Below are 23,827 nucleotides of genomic sequence, written 5' to 3' on the forward strand. Positions count from 1 at the left end.
ATCCATACTTTTTTAAAAAAATGCTTAACTCTTTAATAGGGAAACCAGTTATCTAAAATATCTGTAACTCCATCTCATTGGTCATGCTAACCACAGCCAAAGGGTGTCCAAGTTGTATCACAGCTGAAGCTTATCTTTCAGGGGACCCAAACATTTCAGATCCCTTTTAAATCTCCAACCATAGTCATCCACCAAAATTCCAGATTGCTTGGGTATGGCCTCAAAATTCTACCTGGCAAGTAGTCACATTACCTTTAATTTAGTGATATTGGTGTGAAACAGAACAATAAATTCCCATTATCCAGGAATACATTTTTCAAACAACTATTTCCAGATTTTCCCTTAAGCAGATTCAGGTTTGTCTGGGGGTATATAGTGCTAAATACAAAATCTCTGGAGTAAAAGGCAACCTAAGAAACTTTAAGAGTTCAGTGTTTCACTGAAAACGTACCAAAGTTAGTAATCATGAACCTGAACAAATAAATTGTTTTGATATATAAAGTCATCAAAACTGAGCAAAGTAGGACTAAAAAAAAAAAAGAGGGGGAGAAATAAAGGCTACCTTGTTCGCTACCTGTAGGTTTCCTGCCAACTTTAATCTCATTAGCTTCAGTTGTCATAAAATGCCTTGGGCTTTGGGTTTAATTCCTAAACTAATGAGCTAAATTCTTTATTCTCTTTATTTCTGAGAACTCTCAACCAAGATTGGAGAAGGAAAAAATACCTTCCCATTTCTTTTTTCAGAATTATACTCTTCCTCTTCTCATTAAAAGATAGACTGTCAAGTCCTAAACTGGCCAGCAGACCACTTACTGTTTAAAGGGGACTCTACATGTTACCAATTACCCCCAATCTTCCCCATCAGCCTATTTTCATCTTCTTAAATATGTGAAAAAAACACTTTCAAGTGCTCTGCCTCAGATACATCAATTTATTGAGAAATTACCTGTCCCTGAAGAATCAACAGAAGGAAAATGCACTGCAATAATTGTCTGGACATTTCCTCAATATTATTTCAAAAATGTAGCCTTCAACTTACCAGTTATTAAAAAGTATTTGAATAGTTCTTATCAACAAAGCAATTTAGGCCTATGCAAAGTTGTTGACCTAGGAAATGGAAATAAGTTTGCTTATAATAACCAGCATGATAAAGCAAAATAGACTTGAATACACCTTTTCTGCCTTGTGAATGCTATGTATGTTGTGTAGGTTACAGAATCAATAAACTGGTAAATGTAAGGAAGTTTGTATTTTTAGAATTGATATCATGTAATCCTAAAAACATTCATTAAATCAACAATTTCGAATAACACTCTGCCAGAATTGAGCTAAATTCTATAAAATCCACAGCACAGGACATGATTACAAGTTTTTATTAATAATTTCTACAGTCATTTATAACAGTCTTTTACAACAAATTGTGTTACTTTATACAACCATTAAACTTAAATTTGCTAAGCAAGGAACTCAAATGCCTGAAATCCACCTTTCCTTAACATGGGAAGGCAGCAACATCAATGGTTTTTTTAAACATATAATAATCCTGAACACATATACTTAGAAGAAAATCCCACTGAAATTATAGACAATCAAATACATTTCGTTGGGATCCAGTCAGGTTTCCCCAAAACTACTTTGTTTAGAAGATTTTGTATAGTACAACGTTGTTCTATTGTCAGGGTAGATTTAATCCCAGGACTCATCTGCTACAAGTACATTCGATGCTGCAAATCCTCCACTGTGATGACTGTCTTTGCTACAGAAAACCTATATGAAACGGAATTCAGATTTTTCAGATAAAACAAAGAAAATTGTATATTGCCAGGAAACAGTGTGCTATGTTTATTTTCAAGATTGTATTAGAACACGAGTGGGCAATTAATTGTCCCAAGGCGCCACATGAGAAAGTAGGACTGTTGTGGAGGGCTGCTGCTGTCCTACCCCCTTGCTGCCCTGCTCCTGCCACTAACACTGCACCACCCCTGCACCCCATCTCTGATACTGCCCCTGCCCTGCCAAGAGCCAGACTGGGACTACCTGCTGGCTGCATGTGGCCTGTGGGCCCTAAAATGCCGAGGTCTGTATTAGAAAGTACTTTTCAGATCCTTGCTCTCCAAACCTACTTGACAACCTTTCAACATTTATCACAGATAGTCTGAAATACAAGGAACTATGGAGCCCCATTTCTGTCTTTTGATGCTCACAATTAGCTTCCACTGATAGAGTAATGCATTTGGTTTGTGTATAAAAGCCCTAAAAATTACTATTTTCCGTCAGACTTCTAGTCCAGTTGTCCCAATTGTTTCTTTCTCAGAATCAATAATACTTAATATATTCTATATATCCTATATTATCATTTTAACAGACTACTTTAACAATCTATGTGTAAAGAACCTTAAAAATAGTTACTTCCACATACATCACTCTGCTTATTATCCTTGTTCTACAATGCTTGCTTCCTCATCTATGCCTAGTCCAATATCCATGGCCACAAATATTTCTCTACCTTAGTTTGAGAAATATTTAAGGTTCCGAGTAAGTTTTGGAGTCAGGGGTCTTTTAAAATTACAATACTTAACCACTGTTTAGGTAAGAATCAGGTTTATTTAAAAGTTACCTTTCGGGAATCAACAGCTGCAAACACATTTCCCTTTGGATTACTAAAACCAATCCCACCTGAACCACAAGCAATTTCTTCTAACCATGCTGGAACCTCTTGCTGAGCCTTAAAAAGGAAAGTTGCATTATTACATATGTACTATTGTCTGTTTTAAAACTATTTTAAAAAATTGGGAAATGAAAGACAACTTACATCTGCAAGCACTTTTATTAGGGGCTGTGCAATAGCACTGTCTGCCTGAGCATCAAAGAAAGAAATTGCTTTGCCTATATTACCACAACGCCCAGTTCGTCCAATCCTATGAACATATTCATCAATTGTGGAAGGGAGATCAACATTAATAACATGTTGAACATTTTCTATATCCAGACCTCTTGCTGCTACAGATGTAGCAACAAGAACAGGGCATCTTCCAGTACGAAAATAATGAAGTGCTTCTTCTCTCTCCCTCTGTTCCCGGTCACTAAAAATAGAACAAAAATCTTAATTTGCAAAGCAATTTTAACAGATAGATATATCGAAGTGGACGGTAAAGTTAATCATACGTGCATTGGATAAAAAATAAATTTGTCATTCATATTTCTACTCTGCAAGAATGGGAGAATAAGGGTATCCTCTGCAGACTGAAGTATTGTAGATAGTGATCCAAAATTTGTGTTTCTCTACTGTATTTTGTTTTGGTTAGAGGTCACACAGTCCTTTAAGAAACGACTGTACCTTTTAGCAATCTCATAATTTAATTAAAAACACAGAAAGGGGATGCCAAGTTAAGCATTTCAGTAGCCCTGTGACAGTGGTAAGATAAGGAATGTGGAATGCCTCATGCCCTAAGAGTCCCTAAGACTTGGAAATGATTCATTGGAAGACAAATAGAATGATTTAAATATTATGGAAATCATTAGACCCATGATGGGGAACCTATGGCACGCGTGCCACAGGTGGCACACAGAGCCATATCTGTGGGCACGCAAGCGTTGCCCTAGCTTAACTCCAGCGTGCATGCGCGCGCCGGAACATCTGATTTTCGGGCCCACCAGAAGTTGGGAAATGGGCCATTTCTGGCCTCCAGGGGGGTGGGGAAGGCCGTTTCACCCTCCCCAGAAAGCCTGGGGAGGGCGAAAAATGGGCCTACTTGGCCCACCATGCCATCGCGTGCCAAGAGCAGGGGGGGTCGCACGTACATGCACCGGGGGATGGGGGCGGGACGCATTGAATTATGGGTGTGGGCACGCGAGAGAAACCTCCCCGCACTCCCCCCGCTTTTGGCACGCGACAGCAAAAAGGTTAAACATCACTGCACTAGATCATGGTTTATTTTTGGTTTAGATTAATGGAAGGCACCACACCCCCTCTTGGTACTTAGCTTCCTTACCCACCAGCTGTTAAAAATTCTTTTAATTTTTTTAAAATAAAACATTTCTTTCTACATTCCTAAGAATTCATTGGGTTCTATCTAGAGCCTAGGCACTATTAGAATTGAGAAATATGAATAGCTGCAACCAAGTACTCTGTATCCCCACCTTTTCCCAGAAAAGGGCAACATATTTTTATGGTTAGTGGAAAGTGACAGGAAACACAATCACCAATTTAACCTCTGAAAGCAGAATTATCATAACTGGCCTCGGCAGCCAATTTGGAAGTCATCCATGACCACCAATTTCTTCTCAAAACTTAATTTTAAATGTTACAAAAATGTTGCCTACCCCACAATTTACTCACCCATGAATACTTGTGGTTGATATGTTTTCTTGGCAAAGTAAAGTTGCAAAAAAATCTGCTTTTTTCTTTGTTTCCACGAATACCATAGTTCGTTCATTGCCTATAAATAAAGCAGATAGTAATATTTTACTCTCCTTCAAAAATGTAAATACTCCAGATATTTACATTGCATACTTCCCTTCAACTTCACTCCCGCAACTTCATCTCAGTGATTAAAGTTGTTCTGAGACATTTACAGTGATCCTTCATAAAATGAGGGTTCCCTAGGGTTCTGTTACAATTAACAATTGTTAATGACGTTTTGAAACAACCTGCAACCTTCTTTAGCTCAGAAAGCTTATTTCCTAAAAACTGATGAATCATCCCTAGAACTATACAATGACTGGTCAGGAAAAGAAAAAGAACATAGTGGAGAATCCATAATGCACATATTTATATTAATGAACAATATTATGCTACACTACACATTTGGCAGCCTTATATCAATTTAATAATTAGTAATATTAAAAAAGTATATTTCAATTATAAGGCCTCAATTACCTATTTCATTAAGAATTTCCACAAGTTTGTCTTTCTTGTCATACTGCTTCACTTCAAGTATGGTCTGCTGAACATCACTGCATGCTCCTCCCACTTGTCCAACAACAACAAATAAGTAGTCTGTCTTCAAAAATTCTCCAGCGAGTCTTTAAACAATTAAGTAAAATTAAGTTTTATTTTATTTATATATTTCATATGGCATGCACATATCAGGGAGATCTACACTTTACAGAGTAGTCTTGACAGCCTAATTGCTTGTTCGTTTGGTTTCACGCCTGAACACTTATTCATGATGCGCCATGTGGGAAAACCAACATGTACCATCTGACTAATGGCATTCAGGTTAATGACATTTTCCAGGCCTCTTTTGCTGATCTCACCTCATGTTCGAACAGGTTCAGCATCTGTTTTTCTTGCGCAGCTAGCCATTCCCACTAAAGTGGTACCCATTTATCTACTCACAACAATACTTTCAACTGCTGGGTGGGCAGGGCAAGAGCTGGAGGCAAGGGATGGGAGCTCACCCCATCCTGCAATGCTACTTCAGACTGTTTGCAATGACCCTGGGACATGTAACCATAATAGCAGTAGCAATAGCACTTAGACTTTATATACCACTTCACAGGCTTTACAGCCCTCTCTAAGCGGCTTATAGTCAGCATATTGCCCCAACAATCTGGGTCCTCATTTTACTAACTTCGGAAGGATGGAAGGTTGAGTCAACCTTGAGCCGGTGAGAATTGAACTGCCGAATTGCTGACAGCCAGCAGTCAGCAGAAGTAGTCTGCATTACTGCATTCTAACCACTCTACTACCACAACTCTTAATAAATAAAAATATGCCAGTTGCCAAGTATCCAAATTTTGAATATGTGACCATGGGGATGCTGCAACAGTTGTAAGTGTGGAAAATGGCAATAGTATATATCATTCCATAGTGCTTTTACAGCACTCTTTAACAGTTTACTAAAATTTACAGTGTGTTTCAGCATATTGCCCCCAACAATCTGTGTCTTCGTTTATTGACCTCGGAATTTTGAGCTGCTCAGGATCGAAATCCTGGTTGTGGGCAGAGTTAACTTGTAATACTACATTCTAACCACTGCACTACCATGGCTCCTAAAATCTAAAAAGGGACTTTTTTCAGTGCCATTGTAACTTCAAACAGTCACTAAATGAATGATTGTAAATTAAGGACTACTTGTAATTAGTAAAATTAATCTAAAATAAATGTATCAGTAGCCACTTCTATAAATATATACTATTTAAATTGCAAACAGTTATTGTCCAAATATGACTTGTAAAAATAACAGGCACCATTCCAAACAATTACTTAACTCAGAAGCTACTTTCTATGAAGAGTCAATTCCTCCAAGATTAAATAAAATAGATGCAAAAACCTTAGCAATCGAGATTCAAATTTTTAGCAAGGTCGCATGTGTTATTTATGATTTCACTCTGAATAAATTATCTGAAATTTACAACTTGTAAACTGTATTTTTAAAATGAATTGCTAATACATACCTTTGGATTTCATCAGGGAAAGTGGCACTAAACATTAATGTTTGGCGTTTGTCTTTTGAGGGCATGCCTGGAGATGAAATTAATTTCTTTATATCAGGGCCAAATCCCATATCCAGCATACGATCAGCTTCATCTAACACCAAATACTTTAATTTGCTGAGCCCAATCTTTTAGAAAAAGTCAGATATACAAGAAAAATTTGAAAAAAGAATGCACAATTGTACTTTTACATGATAGCTGAACAAACTCAAATTAGTCCCCAAATTTATATGCGACACCTTACATCTTTCCCCATATCCTGCTTTAAAGAACAATATGGTCTAATTTCACAAAAACAAATTTTTTTAGATTATATAGATGCTGCTATATTAACACCTACAACATAACTACCATACCACAGCAACATTGAAGAGGAACCAGCTAAGAACAGAAATGAAGCAACCAATGTAACGTATTTCAGTTACACTGGCAGTAGAGAAAACTTTGCTGATGGTTTTTGAGACACTGATTTATATTTTTAAAAATGAAAGTATTTAATAATTAAAGTTTCATTTTATCCGTAATTAATATCCTGCTCTCCCCTTCCTTCATATAGCTATCACTCTATGGTTCTTCATTCCCTTTAATTTAACATGTTCAACATTCCAGATAGGTATTAAATCTCTTTAAGTGTTTAAGTTAAATGAACTTGGATGGTAGGATTGGCAAGCACAATAAAGATTCTGGAGAATCAGAATCTCTAGATAATTCTCTATGAATAATCATGTTACCTAGCTTGAAAAAATCAAAGCACTATGTTATAACAGCCAGAACCTGTTCTCACCCTTTTAGCCTTAACAACAGCTGTATTTTATCACTGGCCTGATCACATATGAAGTACTTTTTGTGAATCAATTTGGAATAATTCATCTCCATAAGCTTCTCAGTAAAAATTTGTTTTCAATTGTATCTAACCCTTGCAATAAAACAATGCTAAATCTGAAGTTTGAACAGTCATAAAGTTTAATTTCACTCTATTCATGGTGACCCAGAGATCTTACCTTTTGTCTGCCTATGATATCCAAAAGTCTTCCTGGGGTAGCACACAATATATTACAGCCTAGCTTTATCTGATGAATTGTATGGCTCATTTGTATACCTCCATAAATCACAACAGGTCTTACACAAGTTCTAGTTAACAAAAAATATATATAATTAAAATATGCAGTTAAAAACAGTGAACACATCTCACTGTATTACTATTAATAACAAAGCCTTAAATCTCTGTGATATGGTATAATAACAGATCTAATACTACATTCCTTTTGGCTTGTTTGAAATATTTAAGCCATAACAATAGATAGTTCAATTTTAAAATTACGTAGTGGACTTAACCCCCCCCCTTTATTAATATTAATTTAAGATATAATATAGTACAATTATGTAAGAATTATATAATAATTAATATTTTTACTAGACAGATTCACTTGTGTACCTTTCTCTAGCCCAGTCTGCAGTTTTATAAACTTGTGAATACTTATCATTTCTTTATAATGATTCCTAAGTAGATACAGTTATGGCTTCAGCTTTTTCTATTACATATAACAATCAAATGTTGATTATTTGCACATGGATCAGTAACAACTTTGGTTACTCCCAGAAAGATGGAAAATCACTTAACTAAAACAAATTGCATCCCACTGTATCAATCTGAGATAACTTCCCAATGTTCGCAACCACTTTAACACCTTAAAAGCAAACTTTAGATACATACTGAGTAGGTATCTATATGCACTTCCGTAATTTATTCTTTAATGGAAGCACTCCCATTAATCAATCTTGTGATTTAGTTTGCCCAAATACTTACCCGTATGAAAATTTTCTTGATTCCAGAAAGATCTGATTTATCAGTTCTCTAGTTGGTGCTACAATTATACATTCTGGTTCTTGTTCCATTTTGAATTGACTGGCAGTCACTCCATCTCGCATCATGTGAGCTAAAATTGGTATAAGAAAAGCTGCCTAAAAAGCAAATATATCACAATTTAGGAATGCTGCACTTCCAGTACATGATGAAGTTAAATAAAAGTGCATTTTTCTAATCCAATATTAGATGTTTATAAAAAAAATTATTTATAACTAAACTTTAAATGTTGAAATAAAAAAATGATAAAATAGTAATAAATCCACCCCAAACCTCAACAGAATCTTGTATTGTGTGCTTACTGTTTTTCCAGATCCTGTTTGTGCACATGCCATTAAGTCACGTCCTGCCAGCACAATAGGAATACTATATTTCTGCACAGGAGTAAGTTTAAAATATCCAACTTTAGCTATGTTCTTTATTAACGTTTCACATAGACCAGCTTCTTCAAAATTCTAAAAAATGGATTAAACAGAAAACTAGATTAACAAAACTAAAAGTATAATTTCAAAACACTAGCATATCGTAACTTAAATGTTTTACTGGTTACATCAACCCATACCCCCAGGCATAGCCTCATAAAGCAAGCTAAAAATAAGCCTAAAATTCTTTACAAAATCAGAACAAACAACCCATTTTATCTGTTAATTTTAATGACAAGGCTAATCATATGACTAATCATATCCTTATATTTTCATTTTTAATCAGAAGTCATTGATTGTATTTTCTATTTTGTATTGTATATTCTGTACTGCCTCCAAGGAAGACAGATGGGCCACTGCAATATGGAATAGGAGCCATGGTGGTGCAGTGGTTAGAATGCAGTATTGCAGGCTAATTCAGCTCATTGCCAAAAGTTTGACCCTGACCGGCTCAAGGTTGATTCAGCTTTCCACCACCTTTCCGAGGTGAGTAAAACGAGGACCCAGATTGTTGGGGCCAATATGCTGACTCTGTAAACAGCTTATAGAGGATTGTAAAGCACTATGAAGCGGTATATAAGTTTAAGTGCTGTTGCTGTTGCTATGCTACACAATTTGGCATGGAGAAAGGGAGAGAAGACACTGTGAAAATCAGGAAGTAAGATGATTAAGTTGTTGAGGAAAAGGAGAGACAACATTGGGAAGATTTGGGCTAGGCAGATGGATCCTGCATCACTAGAAAACTGGAAGTGGAATCAATGAGATAAAAAAGATGGGAGCTGCAAAAATTTGGTTTTGGTTTTAAAACAATTTTTTCCCTATCTCATGAACAACCTTCAAGTTACTGATGTATAAGTTAGATACCTTGTTTTGTTCATCAATCAATTACAAAGCTTATTGATAAATTGTGAAACTCTGATGAGCAATGTCTCTATCGCTTAAAATAACTACTATCATTTTCTTCAGCTCTTTATTTTTCTCAAAAATTTTAAACATTCACTAACCAATATTGCTGGTGGAGGATCAAGCCCTGAAACTTCCACAAGAATATTATCATATTTATCAAAATTTATTCCTGTCTGGTAATGTGCAAAGATGCTATTTTCATCATCTGGTGGTGGTGGTGGTACGTATGTCACCTTTGGATCTGCAAATACAAGAAAGTTATTTTGATTCTCAAAAGGTTCTGTATGTGAAGCCAAAAACCTATCTGCTTTCATTCTTTCTGATATAACTTATCTACGTCTCCTGCATTACCATCTGATTTCCATATCCCTTTACTGATGAAATAAAAAATGATTTGGAGGGGGAAAAAATAGGACATAGAAGGAACTTTAAAACTTGTTTACTTTCAAAGCACACTTACTTCTTCCAGAAGCTATATTTGCTTCTTCATTGTTTTCTTTGTAATCCCCTGTTAAAAGAATTGTTAAATTACATATAACAGAACTGAAATTTGAAGTTACATAGGAGCTATATGGATGATTCTCAAATTAAGAATTTTAAATGAAATTTGAAAAGGAATGTTCAGGAATAATACATACACACACCCTCAGAAATATCATGCAAGTTCTAGCATTAATTCTATATTTCAGAAAATCAAAGAATAAACTGAATTCACAAGTGTTCTTTATAAAAGGAGTATCTTTATCACCCAAATTGTTGCTTTCCAGTTAACAAAGGTCGTATCTGCTGAAAATGACAAAAAATAACAGAAGCAGATAAGAGGGTAACAGGTAGTACAAATTATTTTTACCTCTGGCTTCAAATTGTCTTCTACTTTCAAATTCACCTGAAAAAATGCATGTTTTAATAATATTGTGATTATGACTGAGATAAACAAATTACATTAGTTTACAACATTCATCTACATTGTTGAGATGTTTTTGTACTTTAATTGTACTTTAATTTCTTTGGCATAATGTGAAAATGCATGGTCAAGAATAAAGAAAACTGTATTCCTCCCCCCCCCCCCGGATTTCATAAAAAAAGTTTATTTTTCTATGAACATATTGTTGTGTGAACAGTGTGGGACCAGAGTGTCTTAAACTTTAGTACAAATTATACAATATTCTTCATATTTAATAAATTAACAATCTTATAGTAACAAACTTTTGGTAATAATACACATATTTTGTTGAGTTATCTTTTCTTATTCAATATATTATTTTATGCCAATATCCATATTCTCAATATCACTTCTTTTGCTACAAATAAAATACCAATAATCATATTTGTTGTGTCTAACAGACTTATATAATTCTAATAGTAATATACAGCTTTGTTTTGAATTATAATCTCCCATTTCTAATTTTTAATTATGCCAGTTATATTTAAGGTACCTTTTCTAATCACATTTTAAAACAAATAAAACAATGTTCATCTTAGTTATGTTTGACAAGTTATATAATTCTAATAATTCACGTTTTGTTGAATTATCTTTATCTTGTTCAATAATTCAATATGTTGTTTTCATGCCAATCAAATTCTACATATTGTACCTTTTACTAATAAATGTTGATATTTGTTACATTTTAACTAACGTAGTTATACTAATAGTACACATATTTATATTAAGTTTATAATCTTCAATCTTTTGCTTATTCAATATTTCTATATGTTATTTTTATAGCTGCCACCATATTATTCAAACATATTCAAAATTATCATCATTTAAGAATCTAGGTTCCCTTATTAATTCACTTTAAAAATATATATTACATTAATCCCCCTTTCTCTAACTTCCAACCCTATTTTAACTTGTCTATTATTTTTAAGAAGTATTTCCCCTTTGTATCCATCATCTCTCACCCGCTTTAAAGTTTTAATTAATCTGCTTCCACTGTTTGGCCAATCCTCTTAAATATTTCTCCCTTCTCTACCGTATTCCATTGTCTAAATTTCAAATTATCTACTCTTTCCCGTTTCTCTCCCAAAAAAGTCTTCCTACAGTTCCAGTTCCTGTTTAACTTCCCTTAAAATACTCTGCCCTTTGTTTATTTCATCAATCATTCTAATTTTTTTTAATCTCCTTTTTGTTGTGTCTTCTTGCTTGTTTTGTCTGTTCTATTTTTCCAGCTGCTCTTTTGGTTAACGCCTCCTCTTCCTGATTGTCCTGGTTTCTCCTTGTCTTTTGTGTCATAATTTCCAGCTTTTCATCTATTCTCTGCATTTTATTCATAATCTTCTCACATCTTCTTGTCAAGGTGTCCTTAACATCCTGGATTAATGTGGCAATTTCTTCCCAAATTCCACTCATTTTTTATTTTTATTTGTTTTGTTTCTTTTTGTCCAACAGTCCAACAATCTTATTTTCAAACCTAAAGCCACTTCTCAAATGATTCAATATCCAATGTCCAAGAGTCTTTGTATCCCAAAATTAATCAATCTGGTCCCCTGGGTAGTCCAAAAGTGGAACCTTCATAAATATTTCTGCCAGTTCAGTCTTATTTCGAAGCTTTTAGGGTTCTTTTTAGTTATAAAAAGCCAAGTCTTTCCAGGATTTCAGGGGTATGTTGTACCTTCCTTTGACAGCAGGCAGCATTCTTTTTTTTTTTTTTTACAAGTTTTTCCCCCTTTTCCTCCCTTCTTCCCTAACCCCCCCTCACCACCCCCCCCCTGTGACTTCTTCTTCACAACAATAAACTAATTCATAATTAATTACATAATATTTTACCATGCCCTTACTCACTCCTCAAAATACTGACCCTTAGCATAGTGTTCTTATAACTCCGATTTGCTCCGCTTTTCACAATCTACCCTTTTTCTCCTCCCCCAAACTTATAAATTATTATTATTACAACAACATGACCTTTACTTTTATATATATTAATTTAACATTTCAAAGCAGCCTTCTCCAAATTTAACATTTATTCAGTTCTATCCAATTCTTCCACTCCCCGAAATATATAACTTAAAAATCCTTTTTCTTAAACTAATCAATCACTAAACTAACCTATTTCAACCCAGTTTCCTGCAAGATTACCATGCACTACAATTCTAAATATAATCCACTGCCCACTCTGCTAAAATATACATATGTCTATATATACGTTCCATTTTATAAAAAAAAGAAAAGACAATAACTTTAAATGTATAATTCATTTAGTATCTTCTTTGATGTCTTTCCACTAGATTGTTAAATCCGTCATCCATAATAGGGTAACATAGCATCCTGGTGCAACAGTTTATTCAAAATCTTCAGTCATCTTCTGCCCCCATCAATAATGAATATCCTCATGTATATATAAAAGTAAAAACCACCACCCGAGTGACATTATAATTATATTCCATATAGTTGTAATTGTGGTTTTCATCAGGATTATAAATCCCCATCATCTTAGTGGGTAACAGCCAGATCTTCTGCATGCCCCAGCATGACTCTCTTGCCTTGTAACTCAAAATAGATATAATATATTTATCGGTAAAAGAAATCCAAAATAGATAGTTCAAATCCAACAGTGTAAGGCTCTTTCCACATCCCAAAATCACGGCATTGCAGAGATCTGCCACTTTCCTCAAGATAGTATTAAACAATAATTCGCCACCAATATCTTTTCACATATTCATTTATTTATTTTTTTTAAAATCCCTGGCTTCACTGTTGCTTGGTTTAGAAACTACTATTTCTACGAGATCTGTTTCTTTTCTTTTTCTTTTGCGGGTTGCATTTCCATCCAGATTTCCTTCCTACAAGTTGTGTATCAGCTGTTCGGTTGTCATTCTGCTTTGTAGATTGATCTTGTTGGTTTTGTTTTATTATCTCATATGTCTTATCCATCACTTGTATATCAACTAATTGATTTACGCACTTGTCTGTAGGTTGATAGTTCATCACATTAGAATCAGATGACACTGCTCTCAAATTTATAGACAGTCCAGCTGGGGTATCCAAAGAGTCCAAAGACAGTTTATCTACCACAGCCTCTGTAATTTGATGTTTTCCCTTTATTTCCAACTCCTTTTGCTTGTCCTGTGTTATGCCTAAAGATGTTAAGTTTATTTTTAAATTTTTTTGATAAAATTCTTCCGCTTTTTCGACAGTATTCAGTTGGTATCTTACTCCTTGGTATCTCAATATTAAACCAACTGGGACGTCCCACCTAAATAGAATATTCCTTTTTTTTAACTCATTCACTAGAAAACCAAATTTCTTCCTCTCCATTAACATCTTGGGCGGGAGTTCCTTAAAAATCCAAATCTTTCTTCCACGAAATTGCAAAACAGAATCATAAGAATTCTGGACAATATTATTTCTAATTTCTTTGTCTGTAAAATAAATCACCACATCTCTAGGCAATTGCCTTTGTTTTGCCAACCAGGAGTTTATTCTATAAATTCTGTCAATCCTACAAAACACTTCATCAGGTTGAACCTTTAAAATCCCAGCCAGAATTTCAGAAGATATCTTCCTTAAATCATCTCTGTCATCTTCCTGCAAACCTCTCAGTCTAATTGCATATTCTGTAAAATTGTATTGGATCATTAAAACTTCTCTTTCAATCCTCTGTTGTACATTTGTACATTGTACATTTTCTTCATTAACAGACTTTTGATCAGCCTCCATTTTAAGTTTGTCTTCTGAACTATTATCCTGAATGTTTGCCAAATCCTTTTTAATTTTTTGGATCTTGTCATCCAAATTCTCCTCAGTTTCTTTCATTTTAGAGTTAGTATTTGCTTCCAACTGTGTCATAAAGTCTGCTAAGCCTTTAGCTACTTTTAAAATCTTTCGATCCAAAAAGCCAAACTTAGATTTCACCAATTCACCAATTTCTTTGATTTCCAACTTAAATTTTTCAAGTTGCTGATTCACAATCTCATCCCTTCTTACAATCTCCTCAAGAAGAAATTCTATTATATTAAAGTCAGGTTTCTGAGACTGGAGAGTTAAAACTTGTTGATGTAATTTATTAATGGGGGAATCCCCCCCCCCACTGCCTGTTTGTCTAGTTTTATAAGTCTCAGTGCCATTTTTCCACGCAGACAAAATTTACTGGAAAAGAGAGAAAAAAAAAACTTTTTCCCAACCAAGATCAATATCAGATCCTCAAAGAGAAGAAAAAAAAGAAAAAAAAAAAAAAAACAGAAGTGAGAGTGAGATTTTGCCTCAGTTACAGCCAAAAATATTCATTCCGCTACTTTGTAATTGAAAACGGAAGGAGTTTCCCTTTCAGCCTCTCTTCAAGCCGCAGCAGCAATCGCCATTTTAAAAAAAACTTTTTTTCCCTTCACTTCACTTCTTAGGCAAAATAGAATAAAAAGAATACTTGCGCTTCAGGGTCAGAGGTCCAGCTCATATCTTCTTTAATTAATTTATTTGACAGATTTACAGGCTTGCTTTTGCCCCCTAGCTCTGCGTGTAGCAGAGATTTCCCAGAGCCCGGAGCATCGGCTGGGGATACGGGGAGTCTCTTCCGCTCCCTCCCAAAAGTAAATAAAAAACTTTTGGGATTAGGCAGAGGACTCTACCCACCCCAGCCGGCTCTATCTCCGTTTCCTAATGGAAACGGAGTTTTTTCGAGCCGCCATTCCGCTGAAAAAGGCGGCTCTTACAGGCAGTGGGTTCGATGATCCCAAAGGAGCGTCCAGCGGGGACAAGCAGCAAGCCGGAAGTCCCGCAGCAGGCAGCATTCTTAAATCAGATTTCAATCTTAATCATCTTTATCCAATTTTACTGTAATACTCCAAAGTTTTAATTTGGTATAAGCTTTGGTAATAGCTCCAGCATTTTAAAATGCCTATCCAATGCCAACTCCTCTCCAATTTAAAAATACAATCCTCTGTATTTTAACAGATTTTCTATTTTCTTCCTTTAATTCTTTTCTCCTCCGGTTCAAGGTTCTAAAATTTTACTCAAAATGGCTAGGCCGCCGCTTTAAAAATAGTTTTAAGTCTCTTTTTCCTGATTATTCGTTTGGGGTTACACTTTAAATTAAAAAGGATTCTTCTCACCCAGTTCCAGACACTGTTCACCAAATCCGCTTCAAGATTAGCCACTTGAAGATGTTAAGCTGTCTCCGGCTTTGTGGCAGCCATCTTAGGCTGTCTCTTCTTTCGTCGTGGCATAGAGGAAAAAAGCCCTAGGGCTTTACAGGAGAATTGTAATCTCTCCTGGAACATCACAGGATGCTCCACCTTAGCTTCACCACCCCTCCAAAGGCAGTTTTGGCTCTTTTCAAAGCCCACAAACAAGAAGCAGCCAGCATAGGGTCAGAGAACTCAGTTCCCTTGCAACTGGTATCGCCAGGACGTCACTTCTGGTCCAAGAAATATCATGCAAGTTCTAGCGTTAATTCTATATTTCAGAAAATCAAAGAATAAACTGAATTCACAAGTGTTCTTTATAAAAGGAGTATCTTTATCACCCAAATTGTTGCTTTCCAGATAACAAAGGTCATATCTGCTGAAAATAACAAAAAATAACAAAAGGAGATAAGAGGGCAACAGTTTGTACGTAAACTAAACAAATTATTTTTACCTCTGGCTTCAAAATCTCTTCTAGTTTCAAATTCACCTGAAAAAAATGCATACATTTTAGTAATACTGTGATTATGACTGTGATAAACAAATTACAACATTAGTTTACAACATTCATCTACACTGTTGGGATGTTTTTGTACTTTAACTTCTTTGGGATACATTGAAAATCCATGGTCAAGAATAAAGAAAACTGTAGTTGTAGAACATCTGCATTATACCAGATTTCTCTTCCCAAATTCACAAAAAGTTGAACTTATCTATGATCTCTCCTCTGTTCCACTATTTTTAAATTTATCAATTGCCAATAATCTTATTCAGATGAAGTCAGAAAAAATGAACATAACAAAATTTCATATGAATTTTTACCTGATGGAGTACCAAAGCTTCTTCTTTTAAAACCTAAGCTGACAGAATTTTGTCTTCTATCTTGTTTCACATTTACATCATCTGCTATAATATAATCAAAGATTTATTCAATCTTACATACTAGATTTTTCATGGAAAAGATGTTTCAATATTTAAACTAACATAACATGTTACAACAATTCTCAAGCTATTAAGCCTCAAAAATCCAGTCCAATATTTTTCTACTTTTTTTTAGCACATATATTTTTAGCAGGTATTCATTTGTAAATGTTTCTTAGGCACAATACTAATTACCTTTCATTTCTAAACATTTTTGGCTCAGGCAATGTTTGAATTATTCCAAACTATAATACTTACTTGTAAATTTCCCAAATCCTCCTCTGTCCCTATCACCTCTGAATGATCCTCTCCCAGCTCTATGAAGAACACTAATGTCATCATTCGTTCTTTGAAAACCTAATTTGGAGGAAAATCATTTTCTTCAGGAAGACTAAACAAAAATGAACAGTGCTAACCAAATCAGGTTTAATTTGTAAACTAGAGTTTGTAAACTATGCTTTGTGGGCTGGTTAATGAGTAAAAGCATTATTCAAAACTATGTAACTGGGTAACTCAGCAATACAGCAATCATATGCTAATCTGGTGTATGAACTAAGCCTCTATCCAATATAGGATAGGACCACCTGGAGCACAGTTTCAAACATTTAATAAAGTAGTACTTTTCTCCCCAATATGCAAAATGCAAAAAGTTAATAGTCAAAAACGTATGTACTTCTAAAAAGCAAAACCAAAACCAAATTATAATAAAGTGCAATGTTACCCCAGAGATTTTTATCATTAGAGATCATTATCTAATTATCTAAGCCATCATGGCATAGTGGTTAGAATGCAGTATTGCAGGCTAACTTTGCTCTGCTTACAGCCAAGAGTTGAATCCTGACCAGCTCAAAATTGACTGAGCCTTCCATCCTTCTGAGGTTGGTAAAATGAGAGGCCAAACTGTTGGGGCAATATACTGACATTTGTAAACCGCTCAGAAAATGGCACTTGCTTCCAGGCATGTGGTCTGCATGGATGCCAAGGAATGGAGCAGCCTGCTCTCCTTCCCCCACAGCTCCAAACAGTTAAATGAAGAATCAGTGACAGGTATTGGGGTATGCGACCCAGTGGGGTAAAAAAGCATGCCCTAGGCCCTTGATGGCGAACCTATGGCACGCGTGCCACAGATGGCACGCAGAGCCATATTAGTGGGCATGCCAGTTCAGCTCTGGGGCGCATGCGCATGCCAGCCAGCTGATTTTTGGGCCTTCTGGGCCCACCAGAAGTAGGGAAACAGGCTGTTTCCTGCCTCTGGAGGGCCGGGGGGTTGGGGGTGGGGAAGGCCTGATTTTCTTTCTTACTTGGCTCCAGATCCTCTCTTATTTATCTGGGAAGGGCGAAAACAGCCTTTCCCACTCCCTTGGAGGTCCTACGAAGGCCGAAAGGGCCCATTTTCCAATTCCCGGTAGGACAGGAAGTGACATTTTTTGCTGTCCCCAGCCTCCAGAGCCTCTAGGAGTCTCTAGAAGCCTCTCTAGGAGTCTCTGGAGCCTGGGGACAGCAAAAAATGTCACTTCCTGTCCCACCGGGAGTTGGGAAATGGACCGTTTCAGGCCTTTGGAGGGCCTCCGAGAGAGTGAGAAAGGCTGTTTTCACCCTTCCCACATAAATAGAGAGGATCTGGAACCAGGTAAGAAAGAAAAACGGGCCTACCAGGCCATCGTGTGCCAGGAGCGAGGGGGAGTGTTGCGTGCGCATGTGCGTGGGCACATGCGCACTGCCCTCCCCCGCGCCCCCCTCTCCTGGCACGCGATGGCAAAAAGGTTAGCCATCACTGCCCTAGGCCTATAAAGACCCCAAGAGATGGGAAGTGGAACACAGGGGTACATTAGGATGTGGGGGAGCTTGGGCCTGCACTAGGTTTACGCTGCCTCTCTCACCCAAAGAACCCTATTCTCCATTTAACAACTACATAGGGGAGAGCAGGGATAAGAGTCATTAAGTGAGGTGATCAAGTGGCCACATCACTTAACAACCATTACAACTTGCGACCATAGTGGGCAGGCTCCATTATGGTTGAAATCAAAGACCACCTCTAATAAAGGGAAAATATTTTTGTTAGTTAACCTGTTTTTAAAAATAATGAAGAAAATGCCCTCAGGTTGCTAAAGCAGCAATAGCATTTAAGACTTATATACCACTTTACAACCCAGCATATTGCCCCCAACAATTTGGGTCCTCATTTTACCCACCTCAGAAGGATGAAGGGTAAGTCAACCTTGAGCCTGGTGAGATTTGAACTGCCAAACTGCAGTCAGCACAAGCAGCCTGCAGTACTGCACTCGAACCACTGCGCCCCTGTGGCTCATAAAGCAGCTTTAACACGACTATGCCTGCCTATGATAATGAACATAGATTATCGTGAATTCCATTTTAATTTTACTGTTTTAGCTGTGATAAAGCCAATATTTGATGCAGGTTTTCTAGTAACATTCAAATTTTAATTGTTTTACTCCACCGTAGAGTTAGGGTTAGCTGGATTGGAAATTATTACTTGATACAGGTTTGCATTCTTACCTCTTACAAAACTTGAAGATTTTCTGTCTTCAAACCTATTTCCTAGTATAGTTATACAAAATTAATATAGCGGACAATGATATTCTTTTTTCAAACTATATAAAAATTAAATAACCATGGGAAATAAGATTTCCAAAGTAGTACCCATATTGACTATTCTTTTTCCTGACTTCTTAATTTCTGTATATTGTATATTTAGGTCACAATTATTTTCTGAGCAGAAGGTGTATTTATTTGGACATATTTTCTAGAGTTGAAAACCTGAATATTTTCTATAATCTACATTCTTTTCCATATACACCAAAACCATGTAAATTAAGTCAGGGAAATAAAGTCAGTTCTTTTAGATGGAACAGAAGGAATTAATTACATAATAAATTCTGAGCATAAAACATTTCATGCAGAAACATCTGGTTTTATGAGTTTAATGACTAAAATGAGATATGTGTTCACAAGCAAAACTACTTTATACAGAGACTGATATGGTTCTTCCATGCAAGAGGGGGATAGAAGCAAAGGAAGGCAAGGCTGATGGGGTTCTCTGGAAATGGCCTGCAGGGACATTGGCAACAGTGGAGGAGAGACAGGAGAGGGAGGACAAGTGAGCCAATGGGTCACTGGAGCTGAGGGGAGACAAGGAAAGGAAGATGGTCAGCACATAGAAAAAGCAGGAGTGGCACACACCAGCCTAGCGCTGCTCACCCCATAAGATCTTCCAAGATCCCTGCAGATTTGTTTAGGTCGAACTGTGGACAATCTGAAACAGTTCACCAAACTCAATGGAATGGAATGTTTCACAATTCGAAACAGTATTTTTAGTTTTATACAACATGTAAAATGCAAAAATAGGTTTCATTTATGATTTACACTATTGTTTTATCAGAAGTACTCAAACTTTAAGAAATCAGCCCCCTTTTTCCTTTTCTAAAATATTTTTATGTACAGATTTTTTTTAAATAAAACTTATATGGCCACCCATCTCACAAAAAGTGACTCTGGGGAGGGGAGGGGAAAAGAGGGGAGGGGAGAGGGAAGAAGGAAAGAGAAAAATACCAACAGTCATATTAGGTTTTTTTTTTTAAAAAAAAATAAAGCACAAAAATGTAGCAAGGGAGCCGCCTTAATGAAAAATTATTAAAACACATTAAACATTAAACACTATCAATAATCTTTTCTTTAAATGACAAATAAAAGTTTTACAATATAGTATACCTCTGTTTCCAAAAATTCTTCCACTTCCAAATCCACCTGTTTGTTTCTCTTCACCATTACGGTTTTCTCTGACACCTAATAAAAAGTATAAAAAGTAAATAATAAATATTTTAACTAGTTAAGCGCATTTTAGTCAGTTTTTTTACCCATGTAAATCATTTACAAGTTAGGTCCACAAATATAATTGCTCAGCCTCAGTTTCATCTTCCAATGTTCTATGGTTAACCAGCTAGTTTCTGCTTATTTCCAAGTAAATTAGGGTTCAATGGATGAAGTTTCAATGTTGGTAAAAGAAGGATCTAGCTATAATTAGTTGCTGCACTAATTACACTGACTTTTCCTATTTTCCTATCTGATGCAGCGGTCAATATACATTATAAGACCCACTTGGAACTCTAAAATTAAAATGGATTCTGCAATTACTTTCTGTATATAAATTGCATATATCATTGCTTTTAAAGTATATTTACACACACAGGCATCTTCTCCACATATTTATTGCTAAGTGTCTGTATGCTGAATTAAGCTGGTTATATCAATCTGGTGCCATAACCCTGGTTTGCAAAGTGCAGTGGAGGGATTTATACTTGTAAATCCCTAACATTGTTGTAAACTCCACCCTGAGTCTTCGGAGAGGGGCGGCATATAAATTGAATAAATTAAATTAAATTAAATTAAATTAAACCAACGTTAAATGGACATTAAGTTTTGGATAATATGTGAGCAGGGTATAGAAAGCTCAATTTAAAAAAATACTGAAAACCATAATTTAGATAGATTGGTTTTCATTATTAACTAAACTTTGGCTAATTACTAGCAAGCATCCCAAGTTCATATATTCCTTCCTTTATATAATCATTCACGGTATTACTTGTTTCATAGCTTGCTTGTAAAGCTGAATTTGATGTACTTCAATGTTTTAATGCACCCTGGACTCATGCACTGTGCAATACTACAACATGATTTATATGATTCTGTAATCCTGGACAATTGTGATTTATGCAGCCATACATGAAGGCAGTCTCTAAATTGGCAAGATGCCTAAATTGGTAAGACAAGATGCAGGTAATAACTTGGTATTTTTGTTTTACTGTGATGCACTGAATTAGAATCCGCAGATCATGCCCTCCCTCCTAAAACTTTAACACTATACTTTATCTTAGTTTACAGGAATGGAAAGAAGCAGCACATAAATTTTCGATTCACCATTCATTGGCTTATATTCAAACCAGTGGTGGGTTGCTACCGGTTTGCCCCGATCAGGCAAATCAGTAGCGGTGGCGGGAGGCTCCACCCACCCGCCTGGACTCTGCACATGAGCAGAAGTGTCACGTGCGTACCCACAAGCAAACTAGTAGCGGCTGAAATTGAAACCCACTACTGATTCAAACCCTTTCCCCACTTTCCCAATCTCTATCATGATAAGAAAAATCAAAGGCCCAACACTTATTAAACCAAAGATAAACAACTATATTCACAGAAAAAAATGAGGAAATTATGTTTCTTAAACTGTAAACCCCTTCATTATTAAGAATTCCTTTAAAATTCTGTGTTCTTACTCATATCCTAAGAATATCTTTAGAGGCCTGTTCTGGGACTCCCTGGGAACAGGAGTGACTTTTCAGCAGTGACTTCTCAACTTTCAAATGCCTTCAGCAGAAAGGTACACCTAATGTAAAATGACATTAGGTGCTATTTCTGCTGCTCTTTCTGTTATCAAACAAAGCCCTTCTAAGCATTTTGATAAGCTAATGTTGCTGTGATATTTCAGAATGTCTTTTCTTTGACAAAGATATATTACTTCCTAACTCATCAGATGAATTTTCTTTCAACCAAAATGATTTCATTTTAAAACTGAAATAGCACAATACTAACCAGTAATTTAAACATCACACCCCTCCCAACCATCACGGGATAATGTGTACAGCTGTAATTTTGAGACTTGTCACAAAAGGACTATCATGGCCATATCAGAGATAAGGGATTGCCAGTATTAAAAGTTCATTATTTGCAACCATCTTTTTTTTTTTTTTCAAAACATGCATCTTTATTATATTCTTTGACACATACCTGGCTGTTTTATACCCTGAGTGAAATTGCACAAGGTTTCATTTGTTCTCATGGATATGCTGCCCTACAACATGAAGTAAAGAATCAGACCATACAGGAACAGTTTTATGTGAAGCAATTTCTAAAAATCAGTTATCTTGTAAATATAATAAAATACATCTGCTTAAACAGAATTTGGCTTTTAACATTTTGAATAACATTTCTTTAAGTACTGCAGTGTTGGAGAATATAATTAATATTAGTTTCTCTTTCACTATCCATCTGTGATTACTGGTAACAAATGCAGTGGCTTAGAAACAGCAATTTATGTAGCCAAAAAAAAAAGTCATTTACTTGTAATCATGGCTCATTTCCAAACAAATTAAACAGAATTATAATCTAAACCTCTAATCAAGCAACTTGTTTTGAAACAGGAAGCAGGTGTAAAATTTACTCTTTGTTCAACAAAGGAGGAGAATCAAGTGGCAAAGTGATTTAGAACACTTTAGACTACAAAGGAGTAATAAACAATGTTTGTTTGCTAATATAACCACGTGCCACCCAAACTCATTCAAAGTCCCAGAATTTGGGACGGAAGTTTCCAGAACTCTTTAAAAGCAGGTTTTGGAGTGCTGGGATATTGCCTATAGCAAAACCACCACCTTTTGAAGTTGAGGAAGAGTGGATTAATTATGTCATTAACATTAGGCGCCACCGTTCCTCGACTAGGTGAATCCCTAATAGGAAAACTTATAGTAGGGAACCAGGCATTAGAATTTATTCCTTCCAAGGACTTGAATTGTTTCGTAATCCTTCTACTGGGGTCCAAATTCCAACCGACGTCCCCATTCGTTGTAAAAGCTAGCCTGAGGAAGACAGCGCGCATTTGACCCAAATACTGGAAAAACGGAGCACGCTTCAAAACTTCCATAGGGCACCCACCGGCTTCTGGAAGCTGGGCTGGAAAACTGGCAAGGCCCGGCTTCCCTCTCCACTAACACCTTCTGTAAACTCCGTGTCCCAGTTCTCGTCACCCATGACAGCGTCGGCCAACTCCACGTCTTCCTGCCAAGGGAGAAAACAAGTCGAAGCGTCAAACCGAGGAGAGACAAAACGCAGCCCTTAATATGGCCGAAAGGAGACCTCCCACCAAGTCAGAGGCGACGCTCTGCCTTTTAACAGAAGGCCCCCTTTTTTTTTTCTCCATCTACTCCTGCTGCCTCCTCTCCCGCCAAAAAAAAAACCCCAGCCAACCTGCTTGCCGGCCGCTTGACTCCCCCTTCTGAGGCCCACCCGGCGACAGAGACCCGCCCAAAGGCAGCAGGGCTGTATCTCTTTCGCTCTTGTTGGTTCTCGTTGGAGCGTACCCCACCTT

At 36.3% G+C, this 23,827-nt stretch overlaps 1 protein-coding gene across 1 annotated transcript; it reads right to left on the minus strand.

Annotated features, from left to right (window-relative positions):
- Positions 1-1,668: 1,668 nt before the first annotated feature.
- DDX4 (DEAD-box helicase 4) lies at positions 1,669-23,490 on the minus strand. The gene is made up of 19 exons (XM_070935880.1): positions 23,395-23,490; positions 22,474-22,537; positions 20,404-20,478; positions 19,192-19,233; positions 16,933-17,031; positions 16,576-16,659; positions 16,208-16,243; positions 10,484-10,519; positions 10,094-10,141; positions 9,732-9,874; positions 8,608-8,760; positions 8,249-8,403; positions 7,443-7,572; positions 6,403-6,569; positions 4,880-5,025; positions 4,340-4,439; positions 2,813-3,083; positions 2,618-2,725; positions 1,669-1,767 (listed from the first exon to the last, which is right to left on the minus strand). Exons 1-19 carry the CDS (start codon positions 23,488-23,490, stop codon positions 1,687-1,689), a joined length of 2,034 nt encoding a protein of 677 aa, XP_070791981.1. The 3' UTR covers positions 1,669-1,686.
- Positions 23,491-23,827: the final 337 nt, after the last annotated feature.

The sequence above is a fragment of the Pituophis catenifer genome, unplaced genomic scaffold (genome assembly GCF_029215685.1).
Source record: "Pituophis catenifer annectens isolate HBS135680 unplaced genomic scaffold, rPitCat1.0.hap2 SCAF_2, whole genome shotgun sequence".
NCBI lineage: Eukaryota > Metazoa > Chordata > Lepidosauria > Squamata > Colubridae > Pituophis > Pituophis catenifer.